The 21595-nt window shown below is 49.2% G+C and overlaps 1 protein-coding gene and 1 long non-coding RNA gene across 6 annotated transcripts in view; one reads left to right on the top strand and one right to left on the bottom strand.

The window, feature by feature from the left end:
* Window positions 1–21595, bottom strand: part of MAP3K4 (mitogen-activated protein kinase kinase kinase 4) — a 119022-nt gene that overhangs the window by 72633 nt on the left and 24794 nt on the right. Inside the window, exon 1 of one of the 5 annotated variants that reach the window (XM_053913676.2) lies at window positions 2727–3022. The exons of 3 other annotated variants lie outside the window; for them this stretch is intronic. In XM_053913676.2, the coding sequence (XP_053769651.1) occupies window positions 2727–2857 (131 nt within the window). In that variant the 5' untranslated portion in view covers window positions 2858–3022. Of the gene's footprint in view, window positions 1–2726; window positions 3023–21595 lie in introns of those variants that run through there. One more of the 5 variants, XM_053913678.2, reaches the window with a different exon arrangement.
* LOC123478868 (uncharacterized) lies at window positions 1693–8536 on the top strand. The gene is made up of 3 exons (XR_006654265.2): window positions 1693–2010; window positions 5925–6186; window positions 6990–8536. It is a non-coding gene; the product is annotated as an uncharacterized lncRNA (long non-coding RNA).

The raw sequence follows: 21595 nt of genomic DNA, 5'->3' as shown, positions 1-21595 counted from the left end.
ACTTACAAGAACCGTACTATATAAAATAAATAATAAAGCCAGTGGTTTAAGGAAAGTTATTTTTAAGTTCATGTAACGTACTTTACAAGGTCAATAAGTGAGAACAATGAGGCTATTTTTAACACAAATATTTTAAATGAAAGGTGAGAGTCAATAGGAGCAGTGTTACATCGGCCTTAATCTCCAAGTTACGTGCAGATTCAAGGAATGAGAAAAATAATCTGTTCCAAAGTAGGTTTAGTAGCTCTCCATGCGACCTCAGGATCTCCTGCGACTCACCCACAAGCTAGAAAAAGGAAATTGGAAGGCACATTTGTTTCGAAGTTTAATCACCAGCACGAACTCCTGCTCTCCTTGTCGCGAATCTGTATCAGAAATGACAAGTACCCACGGCTGACAGCAAGCAGAAGAAGTGCACCAGAGCACGGCCGCCTCTCGACCCGTTCTGTGCTCCTCGGTCATCGCAGAGCACTCACGTCGTCAGCACGCACGGAGCGGATGCTCCGGCTGGCACCTGCCACGGCGGCACACTGGCCGAGGAGCGCGGGCCTGCACGCCGCAAACCCGTGCCCCACCAGAACAGCCTTCCTAATCAGCGGCACGTGGGCACAAAGCACGGGAACCAAGGTGGCGGGCGGAGCTTCATTCTGGTCCACCCCAAGCCAATGAACCAGGTGGCACCAACAACCACTTGATCAGTCTCCAAAGTGTTAAACCGTGGCACCTGGCACATTCTGAACATGCAAGTTGAGCCTTTTAGAAGTGGTTAAAAACATAAATACGAGAAATTCAACTAAACAGAGGCAGAGCCCTGGAAGCACCCTTTACTAAGGGTCTGCAGTGAGTGTGTCAGAGGTCAGCTGTGCGTGTGGAAGAGGTGGTGGTGGCAGCGAGGGCGTATAAAAGGGAAAACAGCAGCTTGGTCGAGTCATCTGTTTTACGGAGTAGCTATCGTATAATTAACTGCAACGTTGCTAAGAGAAATATTTCTAAGATCTTCTTGTTCCGTACACTGCTGTTCACTTCAAGTTGGATGAAGCCCATTACCCTGACCTATTTTTATTATAACAAAGAGAGAAACCTGGCTGAAAAAATACAGGTTTTCTTTTGATCATTGGAGAAAGTCATTTTTATGGCACAGTCCCGCTTTCCTCTGCCCCTTTTACTTTTACCTAAAAATATTCACATCCATTTTATCCCAGAGAATAGTTACACAGAATTATAACTTCTGCCTTGACCATTTGGACAATGAAATCACACCTCTTTTCGGTGGTTAGGGGTGTGGGATGTGCAGCCAGGTCTGAGTTCACGACATGCTGTGACCTTGGACCGGATACTTAACCTCTGCACCTCAGCTTCCTCATCTGTGAAAGAAACATAATTGCAGGACCTGCCTCATCAGGTTGTTACAAGGATTAAATGGGTTAGGCAAAGAAAGTGGCATGCTTTAAGCATTTACTAAGTACTCATCATTGCGTGTAAAGAAAAACTTAACAAAGTCAAAATGATCAAAGACTGAATTTACTAACAAATGTACTGAATAAACTCCCTGACAAAACCCCTACCAATGTCCGAGGTACAGGAAAGGAACAAAGTGAACCCTCATTTCACCACGTGCCACTATGTAGAGAAGCTGGTCCTTAAAAGGTCACCAAAGCGCCTCAGAAGGGTCTTAGAGTTAAGGAAAACAAAAAGCGACCTTGTTCACAGCCTACACAAACACTGGATCACGAAAGCAAGAAAGTGATTCCTGCCTTCCGTTTTGACTACAACTACATAATTTAAAATTCCTTTGAGCAGCAAAAAGAAAGGGAACACCTATCTGCTGGATTCCTGGACTACAGAGCCAGGCGGCAGGCGGCAGGAGGCCGGGCAGCTGCGGCAGCGTTTCCACTGCGGGGCCAGGGGGCAGCAGTCTGCAAGTTCACTGGGGATGCGAAGGACGGGGAAGAGGGCATCCGCGCACACAAACACAGGCACAGAAGAAGAGGGACATTCCTACTTAGCGTGGTGAGTTTGAGCTCCCAATCCAAAAGAGAAAAAAAAGACACAAAGTTAATTAATAGCGTGTCTAAGAAACAATGCAACAAATACCTCGGGTACCAAAGTTCCATCTTAGGGCTTCCCGCGGTAGCAAAGTTTTAGACAAATCAAGCCTTTGCTTGGGTGCACGTGTGAGCCTCGATCTGCACAATGCTTCCACTGAAGGCCGGTCCAGTGCCCTCGGAGGGAGAACCCCACCTGCCCGTGTGCAGAGTCGAAGGGGGTGGCCTGGGGGGCAGAGGAGGGCAGGGGAACCCGGGGGAGAGCGAGCCAGTGAGCATCTGCTTCACAGGCGTCCAGTTCTCGACTCGAAAAGGGGCGGAGGGGGAGCACGTACGTTCGGCAGGATACGAGCGATTTCGGCGCGGCCCCGGCTCAGAAGCCCGCGGCCGGGGACGGGTCCTGGCGCCCGCACGACCGCGGGGCCCCGCCTCGCTCCGCACGAGCAGCAGCACAGCAGAGAAGGCCCCCGGGCTAGGCGCTCGGGCGAGGGTCGCTGGGCAGCCCCGGCCGCTGCGCCCCGGGTCCCAGCGCGGCACTCCGCCCCTCGGCCCGGCCCCGGAGCCTGGAAGCAGCCCTCGCCACCTGGCGGGAAGCAGAGGCCCCCACGCCCCCTCGGCCTCCAACGAGCTCCGGCCGAGATGAGCCCCGCTCCGCACCCGGCCGGCGGCAGCCGCACTCACCTTACCGCGCGGTAGCGCTCGGGCTCCGGCTCGGGCTCCGCCGGCGGCGGCGGCTCCTCCATGGCGGCGGCGGGGGTGACGGCGAAGGCGGGTGGGGGGACCAGCGCGGCGGCGGCGGCGGCTTCTCTCATCCGTGCGCGGAGCCCCGCATAGCCGTGGCGGGCAGGGAGCTGCAGCCGAGCGCGGGGGCCGGGACCCTGAATGCGGGGGTGACGCGCTCCGCCTCCGCCCCTAGCCCGCCGCAGGGGCCGCTCGCGCCGCGGCCATCTTGGGAACGGCGACCGGCCGCGCCGGGCTACGGCGGGCGGCGAGGGACACGCCTCCCCGGGCGCCGGCGGCGGCCGCGGGGGCGGGGGGGCGGGCGGGCGGGCCGGGGCTGGGCGGAGGGAGCTGCCTGCGGTGGCCAGCGGCGGGGGTGCGGCAGGGCTCGCCCGGGACTGTGGTCTCGCCCCCGCGGGGGCGCGACGGGCTGTGTGCGCCGGGCCCCGGGTGGTGGCGTGGGGCGGGTGCGAAGGACCCCGGGAGCGCCGGCGCGGCCTCGAGGAGGCGGCGACGGATGACTTTTAAGTGCTTTGTAAACTTTAGCAAGTGGATTGCCGCCAAGGGTGATGCCATCCTCAGAAATAGGGTTCGATGGAACGCGGGCTCTCACGGGTCTCGCGCAGGCCAGGAGGCTTTGGGGGGTCTGCGACTCCTGGGGCGGGGGGTCCACTCTGGTGGAAGCGCAGTCTAAATTAACTGTGCACGGAAAACTCAGTTGTTTGACACCGTTAAAACAAAGATTCTGGAAACGCCCAACATGAAAGTTAGCCTCTTATTCCAAGGGCAGGAAAGAGCACTGATGTAACCTCAGTGTCGCAGGCTGGGTGTCGATCCTCCAGGAGCTCCTGCTCCTGCACCCCGGGGAGAAAGCAGTTGTGAAGGCGATTTCATAAAGCACACGTCCACACACACACGCACACAAAGAGATGACTTCAGACACTACAAATACTGTATCATGTTCTCTTAGCACTTGAGCTTCACACTGTCAAGTTGCAAATATTTACAAAATTTTCCATGGGGTGAAAAGTCCAGGGTCCGTTCACAAAGAGCATCATTTAAAGTTAAGTACATGTCTATTCATTCAAATGTGCTGGGTTTTTAAAACCTCATTCAGTTGAGCTTGAATACACGTTTTGAACAAATGTTGGTAAGAAAACTGGCCAAGACAAAAAACCTTAAATATGATTATATTTAAAGGCCCGTTGTAAAATTAGCTATGTTGCACTCCAGGTACGTTACAGAAATTTCTCTGTAGTCGAACTTCCGCGATCTATTTTCTTTGTCAGGGAAGTCGGTATTATGTACTCGGTGTGACAGGGCTGAATTTCAGAATTGGCATTCCTTTTATTTTTTCAACAACATTCATTCCACAAATACTAAAGTTGTGTATGTGTCAGGAACCGTGCTAGGTGGTGGGGAAGCAGTGAGCAAAAAGCAGACAAAGTCTTTTGCTAGTACAGCTAACATCCTAGTTTAGTAAGAGAAAGAGAGAAAGCAAATCTACAGGTCATCAGACTGGAAAGGACTGGGGGAGGGCAATGCTATTTTACACAACTGGTGACAACAAAGTTAAATGATTTGGTCATACAAATCATTCCGTAGAAAACTGTAATACATGAACACGCTGCAGTTCACATTTTCCTTACAAATAGTTGCATGTCCAGATGATTTAACTTCATCCTCACTCACAGAAGTGTTTTCATGTTTTGGATAAGTCACTGTTCACAAATAACTCCTGAGCCACTGTAAGCGGGGGGCCTGGCCTCAGCTCTGCAGGCTTGTAAATCTGTGATATTCGATATGTGGACCAGCCTCTGGGAGAGGAGTGGTTTGTTGTCATTTTAATTTCCACTGGGGGGTGCTGTCTGTTTTGGCAGGAACCAAACAAATTTACATTTAATCGGGTAAGGTATCAAGTGTGGAAGCCTCCGTTAGCTAATACTAAATATTCAACTCAAATCCAGGCAACTTTCTCTCCATTCAAGTTAATTCCGTGTACTGTATCAACCTTTTGTTGCTGCTCGTGTTGTCCTCCTACTCTGCGCCACTCCAGCGCAGCAGTTCCATATTTCAGATTTCAAGATCCGAACGTGTTTTCTCCTGCCCCACGCTAACCTCACACCGGCTGCTCACTTGTGTTTTCTCACCTGGTGAACCGCAGCCTCCTTCGCCCAGTCAGAACTCCAGCCATTCCCTCAGCCCCTGACTAAAGGGTCCACAGTCCTCTGGAAACCAGTCACTTCTCTCCATCCTCACTGGTTCAGATGGCTGGCATGTGTCACCTGAATGGTTGCCACCGTCTCCTGGGCTCCCTGCCTCTGTCTGTGTGCTCACTCCCCCACCCTGTCTGCTCTCCCACTGCAGTCACCATAATCTGCCTCAATCTCCATGAACCTTGTCACTTGCATACCTAATTCATTTTATTGACGTCTCGCTGCTGTCAGAATCAAGTCCTTAACAGACTGTTTTTCAAATGCTCGCACCTGGTCCTGCCCCTAGGTCTGTGTGGAAGGACTTGCTGTTCCATCCCAGCAGCCTTTCCGGGCAGAGGTGGGCCTGCTGCTCAGGAGGCCAAATCCCACCTGGGGGAGCATGCACGCGGCAGGAATGAGATGTGGGCATTCCGGAATCCACTGCAATGATAACTTACAAATAGTTCTTCAGCCCTGGCTGGTGGGGCTCAGTGGATTGAGTGCCGGCCTGTGAACCAAAGGATCACCAGTTCAATTCCCAGTCAGGGCACATGCCTGGGTAGCGGGTCAGGTCCCCAGCAGGAGGCACATGAGAGGCAACCACACATTGATGTTTCTCTCCCTCTCTTTCTCCTTCCTCCCCCCTCTCTAAAAATAAATAAATAAAATCCTTAAAAAACTAGTTCTTCAAAGGGATAAACTGATTTTATCTTAATAAAAACTATACACATCACTGATATGTCAGCTATCAGGGCATCCTTAGCATTATATCCAGGCTACGGTATGAAGCAGAAAGTCAATTTTATGAATTTTTTGCAAGATGATTCAAAAAGAATGTGCTAATTATGCTGTCAATAGGGTTATATCTTTGTTATTTTTTTAAAAAAACAAAGGCTATAGGTTTTTTAATTAGTATGAGCATGGGGCTGCATTGCACTAGACCACGTCTCTCCCTTCCCCATAGCATGAGTAAGCCAGTGCAGAAGCTCAGGCAGACTTCACCAGCCCTGCCCTCTCCTGTCCAGGGGCTCCTGGCAGCTGGGCTGAGCTCTGCAGAGGCAGAAAGACAAGAGCGCAGACATCCAGGCTGCTCCTGGCCAGCGGTGACGGACTCATTTCAGGCCCATGCACGCAAAGGCCCACTCAGCGAGAGCAGCCTCCCTCCCAGCAAGAAGAACCTAAGCTGAGGTTACACATGTTCCTGTTTTCTTCCGCAGCGAGAGACCGTGAGTGACATCTATACCTACTAGTAAAACACCCAAAAAGTAGTCACCACACTTTTCAAAATTGTTGACACTACTACAGCTGTCCTCATTCCTGAACCTCCCCCCCATTTTCCCACCTCCACCCAGCCTCACCCCCAACTTCACCACACCCTGGTCTGTGTCCATGGGCTATGCATGTATGTTCTTCAACTAACCTCTCCCAGTCCCTCCCACGCCCCTCCCCACACTTTAAATAGTCCTCAAGACATTTAAGTTTCATCATCCTCTGCTGAATAGTGGGAAGTCACAGAAAATTTCCACTGTGTTTTTCTGAGAGGTAATTTGCCTCCTTTGGTGAGTTCTCCACTGGGATACAAATCACCCACTTCAGAGACTTTCTCCTCTGTACAAACAAAGGGTCTAAAAGGAGCCCCCAGGGGCTCCGAGTCATTAAGCAAAGGATCAAAAACTAACGTCTTTCTCGATGGTTAGAATAGTGTGCATGAAACCGGTGAGGGAAAGGCCACCCCTCTGCCGGATGGGGAGTTCGTGGTGCGCCCCCCGCAGACGTCCACGGGGTGGCTGACACACGCCCTCCATTTCCTTCTCTGAGTGGGGGGGGGGGGGGTAGGGGGGAGCCCTTCCTTTATCCCTGCTCCCATTCGTTCCCCCCCCCCAGGATCCTGCTATTAGATCACCATCTGGCTTTAAAAGATGAAATCCCTGAGGGAGCTCACTCTTCTTGCCAGCCAAAAACGTCCGTCATTCCCCACCAACACGTCCACAGAACGCACCTGGACCTCATCCTTCTGTTTCTCTTCCAGAGGCCCAGGTGCAGGTTCAGAGAACTGGGAAACAGCCCACGGCAGCCCCTGAACTGTTTTCAGATCGCTTCAAGTCAGCACGCGTCTGCTTTGCCCACCACCCGGGACCAGGCTCGGGGAACCAATGACTAACCCTGCAGAGCAGCTCCTTGCCCTTGGCCAGGGCCTCCTGCCCTTTGCTCCCATGTGACAAAGTCACTCCTCCTTCCAAATGCAGCTTGGAGCCCCCATCCCACTCTCCGAAGACTTCTCTGAGCCCTACCACCGGCCTACCCTAAGACAGCAGGTACCCCCTTCGAGGTCCCCATAACGCCTTGGGCAAGCCCTGTAGCACCATCCACCTCCCTATCTTCATCTAGGTGTTTGGTTGATTACATGTGTACGTCTTGCTCTGTGACCTTCTCAAGGGCAGGCACTATTTCTTGCTATCACAACATCTTCAGCGCCTGGAGTAACACCCTGGATAGTATGTGTTCAGTAACCTGCCTGTTGAAAAAATGAACGCAATGAATATTTGAACGTATGGATGGATGGATAGATGGAAGGATCTAGTGGGGAAATAAGCCTAAGGTAAGTTACAGCGATACAAGTAGACTCTAAGAAGCATCATGAAGTAGATTTTTAAAATGCAGTAGCTGTTCTAAAGAGTCAGACAACTAAGGTGAACACTAGTAAGAAAGAAAAGCTATGTGATGACATAGCAGGATGACATACAGGACGAGGGGCAAAAGCAATGTTAACTCACGTGAAGCTTTCAGTCACAAAGCATCAGGAAGGACAGAATTAACCTGGACTCCTGCGCTGACGGTGGAGAACGTTAATGCCCCGTGGGCTGTCGGTGTAGGTGCACTTAGGCGCCGACAACTGAAAGGCCCCCACGGGGTTCTGGCTGAAGGAAGAGAGCAGTGGTCGTGGGTAAATATTGACATGGAGGTTAAAACACTGGTTTTTACTGAGATGCAGCTTTGATAGACATCAGAAACATTTCGAGCCAAAGGACTCATAACCAAAGGCCAAAAATAAGGTCTAAAAGATGGAAAACCCAGGCTTCTGAAGTTTGCATTTTCACGGTTTTGCTACGACGTGGTACCCTTCTGTTGGAAACAGCCTGTGAAGCTACCTAATCTACGCGTCTTCTCGGAACAAGATTTGCCTCTGCACCGATCACAAAACTGTCCACAGCGTGAACTTCCTCATTCCACAGAGCAATCGATTCCATGTTTTCCAACTCCTACTCTTAGGAAGCTACTATTTGTAATAATTCCAAACCTGCCTTCCTAATATGCCTACCCAATGTTCAGTGTATGACTACATAGAATAAGTCCCTTTGCCATTTGAAAACAACTATTTTTTGTGGTTCTCCCTCCAAATGGCAACAAAAAAAAATCTTTGAAAATTTTTCTGAGCTTAGTTATCCTCTTCACCAACTTTCTGCAGACTTGGCTAGGATAGGCTGGAGATCATTTCAATGGAAGATATTTCTTATACAGGCTTATTTTACAATTCAGGTTTGATTAGAGGGGTTTTGGTTAAACAGAGAATTTGAAATCATAACTTCAGAACATGTTTAGTTCAAATACATTTCCAAATATAATTAGAGGATATTTAAGGAAGAACGTTTAATGGTGAATTTTCCTACTTAAACAAAGGACGTGATGTTTTCACAGCAACCGGAATCATTCACCGGTATAAAAGCTAAGTCTTTGTTATTGAGACCACTGCTTTTCTCGATGCGAAATGTATACCCATTCCTGGAGGTTTTGTTCCACCGCACACTCCGCAGTCAGCAGGCTGAGGGGGAAACCAGAGTGTCTGCACTTCTAACAAGCGCCCAAGCACTGTGGGTACTGCCTGCGGGTGGACCCACACAGCTGAGAGGCGCTGTCTTACATCTACGTCACGTGTCTCTGCTTGACAGATAATAGGCCTCTGCTTACAGAAAATGACCAAGAAAAAGGACGGAGGTGTTCATTTCACGCAGACATAACTGAGGTCCCCGGCCAGGTGTAATCAGCAAGTATGTGGTGGTCCTGGCATGGTGGGTGGAATTGTATCCTTCAAAAGGGTATGTTGATGTCTTAACCCCAGTACCTATAAATGAGGCCTTATTTGGAAATGGGATCTTTGCAGATGTGTTTGAGATATAAATTAAAATGAGGTCATACCAGAGTAAGGTTGGCCCCCTCATTCAAAGCCAGTGACATCCTTCTGAGGACAGTACAAAAGACACAGACAGACACGCACAGAGGGAAGGCCAGGTGAAGAGACGCGGGGAAGGCCACGTGACAATGCAGGCAGAGGTCGGTGTGATGCATCTACGAGCCAAGGACCACCAGCCACCACCAGAAGCTGGGAAGAGGCAGGGAAGGATCCCCTACTCCAGGGGGGAGCACGGTCCTACCAGCACCTGGCTTTGGACTTCCAGCCTCCAGCCCCATGAGAGCAGAAATGTCTATTGTTTGAAGCCACTTGGCTAGTGGTACTTTGTCACGCAGCCCTGGAAAGCTAACACAGCTGGGAGGATGCACAGCCACTGGGACGATCACCACTGGAGCAGCGGGTATGAGGTGGGAGGACACCGATGTGACAATAGTTGTGAAACAAAATGTCCACCTGCTTGGCAGGTTCATGGAGGAGTGCACTCGTGTGACCTTAGAGGAAGACCTTATAAAGTGCCTGTTTACAGAAGAAATCTGTTCACATTAGGTTTTAGCAGGATTATTAAAAGAGGCTTAGAGGCTGATTTGGAAAATAAGATATACAAGGTCTGTCCAGAAGGTATCCAGCCATTGAAGACAGGTATTGAAGAAGATACAAGAGACAAGAAACACTGTACACAGGACAATGACACCTCAGTCCCCTTCAAAGTAGGCACCTTGGGACCTCATACAGTTCTCCCCATCGCCATCAGCTGCCCCATCGTATTTTCCTGAATTTCATCGATGGTCTGAAATCTTCCCTTTCAAAAGTGATTTACTTTTGGGAAAAGCCAGAAGTCCCAGGGCGCCAGATCAGGGCTGTAGAGGGGCTGAGTCACCTGGGTGATTCGATGTTTCGCCAAAATACTCTGCATGAGATGCATGCGTGATGCATGAGCGGGCACATTGTCATGATGAAGCTGCCAATCACCAGTTGCCCGTAGCTGCAGCCTTCTGAATCATCTGACTAGTTTCCTTGGAGGAATGTTCAAGCTTAACAGAAAATTTGATGCAGATCCGTTGCTCTACTTGCTCAGTCATTTTGAATGTGATGGCCACACAGTACACATGTAGTCACATCACTCAAAGGCTTCTACCTCCCCCACTGACTAGTACAGTGAAATCGTCATTATTCACGCATGTGCATTCCAGTCCACTCACCTTGGCTGCCAGGTTACATCAATGTCACGCAAACCTTAACAATGGCCAGCCATTAACAATGGCTGGACTTTTTTCAGGCAGGCCTCATAGATCAATGGGTTTTCCTTATGGCTACATGGGGGAGCTTTCAAAAAACATTAGTGCTTGAATCCTGCCCCCTCTCCCACATCAGAATTTAAGTGGAATGGGGCCCCATCACGCAAAGGTGAGAAAATTCCCTCAGGCAATTCCAGTGTCCAGCCAGAGTTGGGTCCACCATGACGGATCCAAACCTTGAACTGTAGATGGGCATCGGAGACATGGTCCAAGAGTATTTCCACACTGCCTTCCTTAGGGCCTACCCCGAACACCCCCGGGTGGCCAGAGTTGGGAATGCGGGGTTGAGATCACCAGCTACCGGCCCTCATGGGAAGCAGGGACCCAGGCACTGCACGCAGCTCATCCCAGCCTTGACGGCACTGCCCGCCCACGTGGGTGCAGGACGCCGTTTGAGTTTTTTTCCTCTCAGTTCATAGACCTGCAAGCAGCTGTTGGATACATCTTGTCCAGTTTTCTAGTTGCTTATCATGGGCGGGTGTACTCCCGTCCCAGGGCCACCGAAACAACTACCACTACTAACTGGGGGCCTAAGACAACAGGACTCCATTCTCTCCCCGTTCTGATGTCCGGGAGGATGAAATCAAGGTGCCAGCAGGGCTGGGGCCTTCCAGCAGAGGAAGAACCTGTTCTTCACCTCCCTCCCGGGTCCTGGTGGTGGCCAGCCATCTCCGGCATTCGTTGGCTTGCAGCAACATAACTCCAGTCTCCGCCTCTGTTGTCACATGCCACCCTCTCTCTATCTGTGTCACTTCTCTGACAAGGATGCCAGTTTCCTACACAAGAACACAAGATTAAGGGGCCACTGATGACCTCTTAAGTAATGACATCTGCAATAACCCCATTTCCAAATATGGTCACATTCTGAGGGGTCAGGAACAGCATGAACTGTGTGGGTACACTATTCAACTGGCACGATGGTTCACTGTGGTCCCAGTTACTCCAAAGTACCCCCAAACAGAAGTTCTCACTTGAGTTACAAACTCCTAGCCAGAGGCTTGGTTCCCAGGTGTTTCCATGCCTCGCACCACACTCTACACTCGTGCATCACATCCTGAATTACAGGCACATGCAACCAGGTAACCAAGGATTCTGGAAGTGCGGGCTTCAGGGCCCCCCCAGGCCCTGCGGGGTCAGAGTTGCTAGGGTGCAGACGGGGAGCCCGCCGTCCCAAGGCCCCTGGGTTGCCCCAGTGGGGTCGGGCCTCGTTCTGCATGCTGGAAGACACTGCCGTGGGGTTGGCTGCACGTGCTTTGCAGGGAGGAGCTGAGTTCAGTTCTCGTGGGGTCTCTTAATCAGGGTTCTCTGGGGAAACAGAACCAATGTATGATCTCCTCAATCGGAGAGAGAGAGAGAGAGAGAGAGAGGAGGAGAGAAAATTTAAGGAACTGGCTCACTAATTTATGGAGGCTGACAAGTCCAAACTCTACAATGTGGGCTGGCAGGCTGGAGAAGGAGCAGAGCGCTGATGATACAGACGAGGTCCCGGCCTTCCACTGGCAGGAGTCTCTCCTGCTCAGGGGAGGCCAGGTGTTCATTCTAAGTAGGCCGTCGACTGACTGGACAGGGCCTGCCCACATGATGGAGGGCAGTCTGCTTTACTCAAAGTCCACCGAAGTTAATGTTTACCTCACTCCAAAACCCCCTCACAGAAATATCCAGAATAATGTTTGACTAGGTACCTGGGTGCGGCAGCCTAGCCGACACATAAAACTAACCACCGCGAAGGGATGTCACTGAGCTGAGCACTGAGAGGGGAACGAGAGAAGCAGGGGCGGGGGTGGCAGGAGCAAGCTGGCCGTCCTGGGTTCACGTGTCTCCAAGCAGGACCCTTAACCACGGGCACCGACACCAGAGGTGTATGTGGAAATGCAAATCACCAAGCCCCATCCAGGGGTGAGGGAATCGAAACCCCGGGGTGGGACCCAGGCATTTATATTTTAAACAAATTCCCCAGATTATATTTGTGAGTAATGTTATAAATACTACATGAAACATGCTGTGTGTTTATTAAGCATGTAATGTCTATGTGATAAACTAAAACTCACATATAAAACAGTATGAACATGTTGTATAAACCCTAAGTACAGCATGTTTACATCACAGTCCCTGTCAGTCAGCATGGGAACCAGGGACAGTGGTCCTGTCTGCGCCTTCGCTCTGACTGTGCGCCCAGTGCCGCACAGTGAGTTGAGACACTGTATCGACCGGTGGACTGTAGAGCTGGATGGTCACGTGTCCATTCTACCATGTGACCCATAAAGCCCCACCTGGGCCTTTCTGGAAGGGGGCAGGAGGCAGCATTTGATCAGGGCCTTGAGAAAGCCACAGGGTGTCACAGGTAGGAGGGTGGGTGGGCATGGAAGGGGAGGGGAGGACAGAGAGCAAGGTGCCTGGGCGTCTGGGGACAGACGAAGTGCAGCGGACTGGTGGGGAGAGTGGGAGGACGGGCGGGGATTAGCAAGCACAGCATTTCACACATCAGCCCTTTCCTCGCGTGCTCATCGCGCTGGGGCCTGGGAGGCCCCCGAAGATATGCTCCGCTCCTCGGGGTAGAGTCTTAACTTTAGACACCAGGTGCAAATCAAACTGTCACAGCAGCAGGGTGGATCACAATGCATTTGCAGTCCCCCTGGTTCCCTAGCAGCAGCACAGAGTGACGATGTCACATAGGAGAGGGTTTTAGCCTCTGTCCGTGTCTCAAAGCCCTGGAAACTGACGGCCAGGACTGTAAATCTCTCTCTCTCTCTCTCTCTCCCTCTCTCCATTGGCCGTCTCTGGGGTGATTCATTCCGATCAGACCCGGTCAGGGCCCTGTCACCAGGGGATCGGGAACCGTGTGACAGTAGCACCCGAGCGTGAGACTTGGACTCAAAGCGACCTCTTCATGTCCCTGCTGCTGCCAGGCCATGAAGCTGGTGTCACCCTTAGGTTATTGGCAGGGCGTGTCGACAAGCTGCCCCGACACCCGGGCCACAAGAGGCAGGTGTGTTGGAGAGTGTTCTGGTTATGTCATCCGGGTTCCATGTTCCTCCTCCTCTTTGGAAATCCCTAAGACCAAGGTGCTTGTCAATATGAAATGAGGTGCTTATCAAGATGAAAACGTAGGATTGACACACAGGTGGAGATGACCTTGTGCTCCACACAGAGGCTGCCATGTAGCCTGGTCCCTTCCTTCTCTCTCCCCTGCTCCCTGTGACTCTCAGAGCAGGTGGGACGGCGAGTCTGCAACCCCACTCCCCGCTCCGCCCCCTCCCTGCTGGAATGAGCACCGTGGAACCCCCAGGGCGCACTCCTGACTTCCACAGCCCTCAGCCAGCGGGCCACCGACTTCACCAGCCTCATCTCCTACTTATTAAAAAAAAAACAGTGAAGCCTCCTCAGCCAGTTCCTCTAGGACTCAGCCAGTTCCTCTAGGACTTGCAAATTAGGCCCCTCCCTTGGGAGAAATGGCCCTTAAGCACTTTAGATTGAGTTGGTTTTTAAGAAAAATATTCTTAAGAAAGAACATTGTCAACACTGGAGCATAAAACAGGTAACTGTTTAAGATAAGCCTGAGAACTCTCTGGCTTCATTGAAATGTTTAGAGGAAAATAACAGATTTTAAAAAGATTTTCTAAGAGATGTCTCGTCATCGACTTCGACCATTTCAGTAGCTGCAAACTAACCTCCTCCTTCATGTCTGAGAACTTTCACAACAACCTCATTCCAGAGAAGGTGCGTCTTCAGCTACCGTCTGTGTAACTCTGTGCCAGGCTCGAGGAAAAGGTCACTCTCCCTGGGAGCGTGCAATCTGGTTGTGCGAAACATTTAGGCAATAACGTCCGTCCGACAGATGGGGCCTGCTGTGCTCTCTGCCCCTCCTTCTAGACTCAGCCGGAGTCCCGGCTCCTCGGTGACAGAGTCCTCAGCCTCCCCAGGTGGCACACTTCTCCCTGGCCCGGGCTCTGGTATTCACCGCCCACTCGGCTACTTCCTGGGGCAAACAGAGCCCTCACTTCTGACTTGATTATCTGGTCCGTGCTGCCTTTGTCCCAGAACTGGAGAGCAATCTTTTGGGGGGGTGGGGCAGGGAGGAATATTCACCTTTTTTTTCTTTTTGCATTCTCCTCAGCAGTTAGCACATGGACAAGACTCAATAAATAGTCAAGTGGTAAAGTACAAGGCTCAGGCTTCACCAGGCACCAGGCCTGGATGACAGCTAGCTCTCTGGTATTGTTACCATAGGTAATTAGCTAGATACTAATAAAGGAAGAGAGTAAAGGGAATTGGACATTGAGCTTAATAAACTGGGGAGCAGGAGCCTGTTTTGCCTCGCTGGGAAGCTGCAGCTTCACACCCCAGGGGACCACAGCGTTGCTCCACCAAAGGGGTTAATACTCCTCCCTTCTCCTCCCGGTACCAGACTGGCGGGGGAGCAAAGGAGCAGGAGCTTGACACACAGGCCTGTCAGTCTAACTAGGGGGCATGGACCTATCAAAAGTCCACGAAAGCTTGGGAAGTTCATCGGTTACTTTGAGAAGGCCCCTGGACTGTCCCAAACCCAAGCTAATACAATCCCAGGGGAATAAAAAGTCTCTTTCTCTCTCCCCCCCACCCAATAACGCACTTGCCCTGTTTGTTCACTGCCCTCTCACCCGGGAGCATGTGGCAGCCATGGGGGCCTGAAGCAGAGGGCGCGGGCTCTGAAGGACTAGGTGTGAACACTGGCTTTTGTCTTGGCCTTGCTGAGGACACGGTTGGATTTTTCCCCCATGGCTGGACGGAGGGAGATGGGAAATTGGAAACCCACGGCCAGCCTTCCACACAAATAAACCATCTTGCCACGCCACAGTCTGCCCTGCACAGGCCCTTGGAATGCTTTCCCTGCGATCGCATGGAAGAGCTTAATAACCACCTACATCAGTATCTCAAAGGGGAGAAAGAACCAGAAGTAATCCCCATCAATAGTTGTGGTTAGTTATGGTCAGAGGTTATCTGTTTTTACATCAAGACCAATCATAACCAGCCCAGCCTGAGTTCTGAGCTAGTTTCCAACAAATAAACAAAAGGACCTCAGCAGCTAATACCAGGGCCCCCAGACCACCCGGTGGAACAATGAGGAAGAAACACGGGGGATCTCGATAAAGTTTTTATCATCCTCCTCAAAAGGTTTCAGTGAATAGAATCATGATAAAGGCAGAACGCTAATGCTTATCTTAAACTGTTATTTATTTTATGCGCCGATGTTGACAATGTCCTTTCCTCAACTCAACACGTGTTTCTTACAAATCAACTTCCGTCTCTGTCTGAAGAGCCACTTCTAGGATCGCGAACCAAAGGGAGTCACAGGTGCCAAGGTGCTGGCAGCTGTCCTTCTGTTCGCTGCAGACAGGTCTCCAAATTCCACGTTAAAAACCACCAACGTCCAGGTGGCATGTGCTTCAACTCATCCCCACTTTAAAATTCTGAGCAACAGTGGTTGCACTGAGATAAATGTATTGGAATAAAATACTGTCGTTTGTTGAAATGAATCCACTACAGCAGCTTTCGAGCTGCAGAGTCTCGCTGCCGTGACCAGAAGAATGCACGTTCTGATTTGCATTAGGCGTGGACAGCCTGCGTCCTTTGGGCTGCAGACCTGGTGACCCAACATAGTGTGTCCTTGTACCCCATCCACTGCTGAAAAGTGGCCTTATGGACATGTGGAACGCGGCCTCATTCCAGGTACCAGTAAAGGGCAAGGTGTGTTGAATTAGAATATAAATACTGCAATTCAGAAAGTTTGACATTCAGAACATATTCCTGCAAATTGTCTCATGGGCTTGTGGAAAAGCCTTGGATTTCATCGGAGGGGTTTTCTTGGTGACTCTGGATCCACCTATGCACCCAGTCTCTGAGCCTCTCTATCTCATTTTCTCGAGGAGCGTTTAGGGAATGACTAAGCTGGAGAGGGAGTATTCCTGATTCGGAAAGCTGTTGTCTGAACACCTGGTGCAGATCAGTCTTTCCAGGGACAGCACCTATATTAAACACGACGCTCTATGGTCGGCAAACCCAGAACCCCCCAAACTATCACAGGTAACCGGGAGACCAGTCTACTGGAGGACTTCCGGAAAGGAAGGTTCTTTGCCTTCCCCTGCTGTCCAAGCTATTGGTTTATAGCTCAGACTGAGAATTCTCTCAGCTTTAAAATGAAATCCACACTTCCCACCAGGTTAGCACTGTTCCCCTGCCCAGCATCAGTGCAGAAGGTCTCCTCCATGTCTCAGTGCTCGGCCAGTGACGGCCATGCATTCTCAGTCACTATGAACCTCCTCTCCTCCCCTCGGGAAAAAATAACACCAACTACCACATTCCTTGCTCCTTACAGCTCTTCTTCAAACCTGTCATCATCTGTGACACTCAAATGATTTCTAGGTTCTCTCTCTCTGCAGAAACATCTTTTTTTTAAGATAAGGGAGGGAGAAGGAGAGGGAGAGAAACGCTATGTGTAAGAGAGACATCCATCGGTTGCCTCCCACATGCCCCCAGTTGGGGGCCTGGCCCACATCCCAGGCCTCTGCCCTGACTCGGAATCCAACCAGCAACCTTTAGGTTCTCAGGCCAGCACTCAATCCACTGAGCCACACCAGCCAGGGCTGCAGGTACATCTTTACATTTGTGACTTGCAGTTCAACATTAAAACTTATGTTCCTAAATTCCACAGTTTCTTTCTTCTGCTTTTAGAGGGACGTACAGGTTGGGGATATAAAATAAGATTCATTTACTCTCTTTTACCCTTCTACTTCCTGTAAAAACCATTTCATCTTTGAAATACTGAGGTTTTTTTCAATGTACTCAGATTCAGAACAAGCTGTAATAAATTTCGTAGAATACACAAGCATTTCTAAAAATTTAGAGATGCCTTTTGCCAACAGGAAATGGCTAATGCTTTAGGTGTTGTGACTCAGTTTACCTTGACACAGTCAGGCTCGGGCAAGATCACACGGGAGCCTGAGGGACTCCAGAGGCAGACCCTTCAACTCTCGGGCCAATGTCCTCCTGCAGACCTCAAACCACAACACGATTTCCTTCCGTATCTCATAGACCTTTCAATGTCCTGCTGTTATCGGGGTTTGAGAGAAGTTCATCTCACATCACGCTAAGTGACACCATTTAGAGAGGAGGGGAGAGACACCTTTCATTCACTCGTTCATTCAGACACTTAGTTTTTGAGCTCCATTTGCTGCCCATCACCTGGCTAAATGCTATGAATGGTACCAAACAAGTAGAAAGAAGAGAAGACATGTCTTTATATCTCATGCCAGTGCCTAAGGGTTTCTGGCATCATGTTGGAACAACCAGGCCACTTTCAAAGTTTTCGATGACTAATTCCTGGAAAGAACACAGGGCTGGGTAGCACAGGAGCGGGCATTCAATAAACGGCAGCTGTCGCAGCAGTCATTACAGCTCCTCCTCATCAGGGTTCTCATCGCACTGTCTTTACAATCGTAGGGGGAACTACTACCTATCTGGTTATCAAAAGCCTCTTTTATAAATACTGTAAAGTACGTAATGATACATTCACATATAACACCCTTCTAAATTATATTACTGTTTTATTATCAATGATATTTTTAACATGTTAATAGGACATGTTTATTATTCATTATATGTTATATATTAGTTGATATTATAATTGTATAATGACATGCTATGTGATTATAATATTTATATTAATCTAAAAGTATAAATAAGTTCCACTTAAAATAGTGAGAGATATGATGCTACCCGCAAATGTGAGCCATTTATACAATTTTTAATTTCCAACTTCCAGCCAAGAAGAGGGCATAGGTAGATGCACTTTGCCTCCTCGTACAACCAAAAGGACATCAACAAATTTAAAAACAAAAAACAACCAGAACTGCCAGAAAATCGAACTGTATGGAAGTCCGACAACCAAGAAGTTAAAGAAGAAACATTCATCCAGACCTATAAGAGGGTCAGAGACAGGCAGCTGGGGTGGAGGGGACTCTAGGCAAGGTGGCAGCTGGCAGACCAGGCAATCCCATGTTTGCGTGCAGATAAACTGGAAGGAACAACTGGGGAGCGAGACAGACCCACAACCCAGGGTTCCAGTGCGAGGAAATAAAGCCTCAAAACCTCTGACTGTAAACACCTGTGGGGGTTGTGGCAGCAGCCAGAGAAACTCCCAGCCTCAGAGGAGAGTTTGTTGGAGAGACCCACAGGGTCCTAGAACATACGCAAACCCCCCCACCTGGGGAATCAGCATCAGAAGGGCCCAATTTGCTTATGGGTAGCAGTGGGAGTGACTGAAAGCTGGCGGAGAGCTGAACAAGTGGCACTGTTCCCTCTTGGACCCTCCCCCACGTACAGCATCACACAACGCAGTGACATAGTTGCCCCGCCCTGGTGAACACCTAAGGCTCCGCCCCTTATACGTAACTGGTACGCTGAGCCAAAAAAATGGCCCGAATGAAAGAACAGATCAAAGCTCCAGAAAAAGTACAACTAAGTGATAAAGAGATAGCCAGCCTATCAGATGCACAGTTCAAAACACTGGTAATCAGGATGCACACAGAATTGGTTGAGTATGGGTGCAAAATAGTTGGAAAAATGAAAGCTATGAAAAGTCAAATAAAGGGAAAATACATAGGGAACCAACAATGAAAGGAAAGAAATTGGGACTCAAATCAATGCTTTGGACCAGAAGGAAGAAATAAACAGCCAACCAGAACAGAATGAAGAAACAAGAATTCAAAAAAATGAGGAGAGGCTTAGGAACCTCCGGGACAACTTTAAACATTCCGACATCCAAATCATAGGGGTGCCAGAAGGAGAAGAGGAAGAGCAAGAAATTAAAAACTTATTTGAACAAATAATGAAGGAGAACTTCCCCAATCTGGCAAAGGAAATAGACCCCCAGGAAATCCAGGAAGCTCAGAGAGTCCCAAAGAACTTGGACCCAAGAAAGCAGATACCAAGGCACATCATAATTACATTAGCCAAGATTAAAGATAAGGAGAGAATCTTAAAAGCAGCAAGAGAAAAGGACACAGTTACCTACAAAGGAGTTCCCATGAGACCATCAGCTGGTTTCTCAAAAGAAACCTTGCAGGCAAGAAGGGGCTGGAAAGAAGTATTCAAAGTTATGAAAAGCAAGGACCTATATCCAAGATTACTCTATCCAGCAAAGCTATCATTTAGAATGGAAGGGCAGATAAAGTGCTTCCCAGATAAGGTCAAGTTAAAGGAGTTCGTCATCACCAAGCCCTTATTATATGAAATGGTAAAGGGATTTACCTAAGAAAAAGAAGGTAAAAAATATGAACAGTAAAATGACAACAAACTCACAACTATTAACAACTAAACCTGAAAAAATACAAAAACAAAAACAAACTAAGCAAACAACTGGTATGGAATCACAGAAATGGAGATCATGTGGAGGGTTATCAGCGGGGGAGTGGGAGGGGGATAGAGGGAGGAAAAGTACAGAGAATAAGTAGCATAAATGGTAGGTAGAAAATAGACAGGGGGAGGTTAAGAATAGTATAGGAAATGGAGAAGCCAAAGAACATATATGTATGACCCATGGACATGAACTAAAGGGGGGGAGAAGCGGGTGGGAGATGGTGTACAGGGTGGAGGGGAATAAAGGGGGGGAAAAAAGGGACAACTGTAATAGCATAATCAATAAAATATATGAGAAAAATACAATTTTTAATTTCCTAGGAGCCACACTAAAAAGGTAAAAAGAAACAGGTGGGATTTATTTCAATGAGATTACGGGCAGGCAGTGGTAGAAGTAGTTGAACATTTTGTCTCAGTTTAAATAAATTGACTAAAAACAAACAAAAACCAAAAATGCAGAACAGATGTGTAGTCGGAAGCACAACTTACGAGTTCATTAGAATAAACGATCCCCATGGGGCCACAGTCCTCGGTCCTGTCCAGGCCCTCCATCCTGACAGACGCAGGTTTTCGTGTCTCTAGTCACCATTGTCAGGAGTGACAACGTTTCATTCACCTTTGTGAATGAAAATTATTTTCTTATTTGGTCCAAATAACCAAAATAGCATAATTTCAACATGTAATCAACATAAAATTTATTTGTGAGATATTCTCCCTTCTCTTGCTAAGTCTGCAGGGTCCAGTGATCTTCCTCTTACAGCTCCAGACAGTGGGACCGAGCCACTTTCCCACCCAGTACCAGCCACGCAGGCCCGTGGCTCTCACGTCAGGCAGCACAGCTCCAGGAAGCTAATTAGAACTGATAATTATGTAAACTGTTGTGTTGCTTTTTCTTGCCCTGGTTGCCAGGAAACCCAAAGCTAAATTTGGTGTTCAATAACAGAAATTTTCTCATCTCTATTCACCCTGTGTTCCTCTAGAGTCTATTTCTCTTCCTTCTAAGTGGATTTGAATATCTTTGTTTTGCATGTCTTTCTAGAGAAGTAATTTAATATTAATAACAACAATAATGGTAACTGCCTTTTGTCGTTGATAATAGTAATGAGGATAATAATAATGACAACTTATCAATCCCTCCCTGTGGACTAGGCAGGGTGCCGTATGATTCACATGTATCACACAGCAGAACAATGGTAGAATGGAGGCCAGAGCCAAGGTCTGATTCTAAAGCCTTCACTCTCAACCATTTAACTCTTAGAATGCCAGTAACAATGACCACGAGTATTCCATCCTTTAGGCCTCAGAAAAGGCTTGTCAGAGCAGTTGCGTCGTCCTCATTGTGCAGGTTCGGGCTGAGGTGCAGAAGCCAGCTTCCCTAGTCAAGACTCAGCTAACAAACATTGGAGCCAGCAGGTGAGCTCAGGCTGCAGTCCATGCAACTTCTCGATGCTCTCTACTTCAATTATGGAAAACCAACTCAAAAGGATCAAACCTCTTAAGTCAATCATGGTATTTCCAGCTCTTTCCCTGAGACAGTCACAGTGCCCCCTTCCTCCCCACCCCCAATGCTGGGGATTCACAAATGGAAAAGACAAAATCTCTGTCCTTCATAGTGGAAGAAATGCAAAGTCAAGAAAAATGTCAGGGCCCCGGCTGGGTAGCTGAGTTGGTTAGAGCATTGTCCTGATACAGCAAGGTTGTGGGTTTGATCCCTGGTCCAGGCACATGTAAGACGCAGCCAACCAGTGGCATACAGGG

This window comes from Desmodus rotundus, chromosome 11 (assembly GCF_022682495.2).
Source record: "Desmodus rotundus isolate HL8 chromosome 11, HLdesRot8A.1, whole genome shotgun sequence".
Lineage (NCBI taxonomy): Eukaryota > Metazoa > Chordata > Mammalia > Chiroptera > Phyllostomidae > Desmodus > Desmodus rotundus.
Note: the sequence above shows the minus strand (reverse complement) of the source record. Positions and strands in the feature narration are given on the sequence as shown.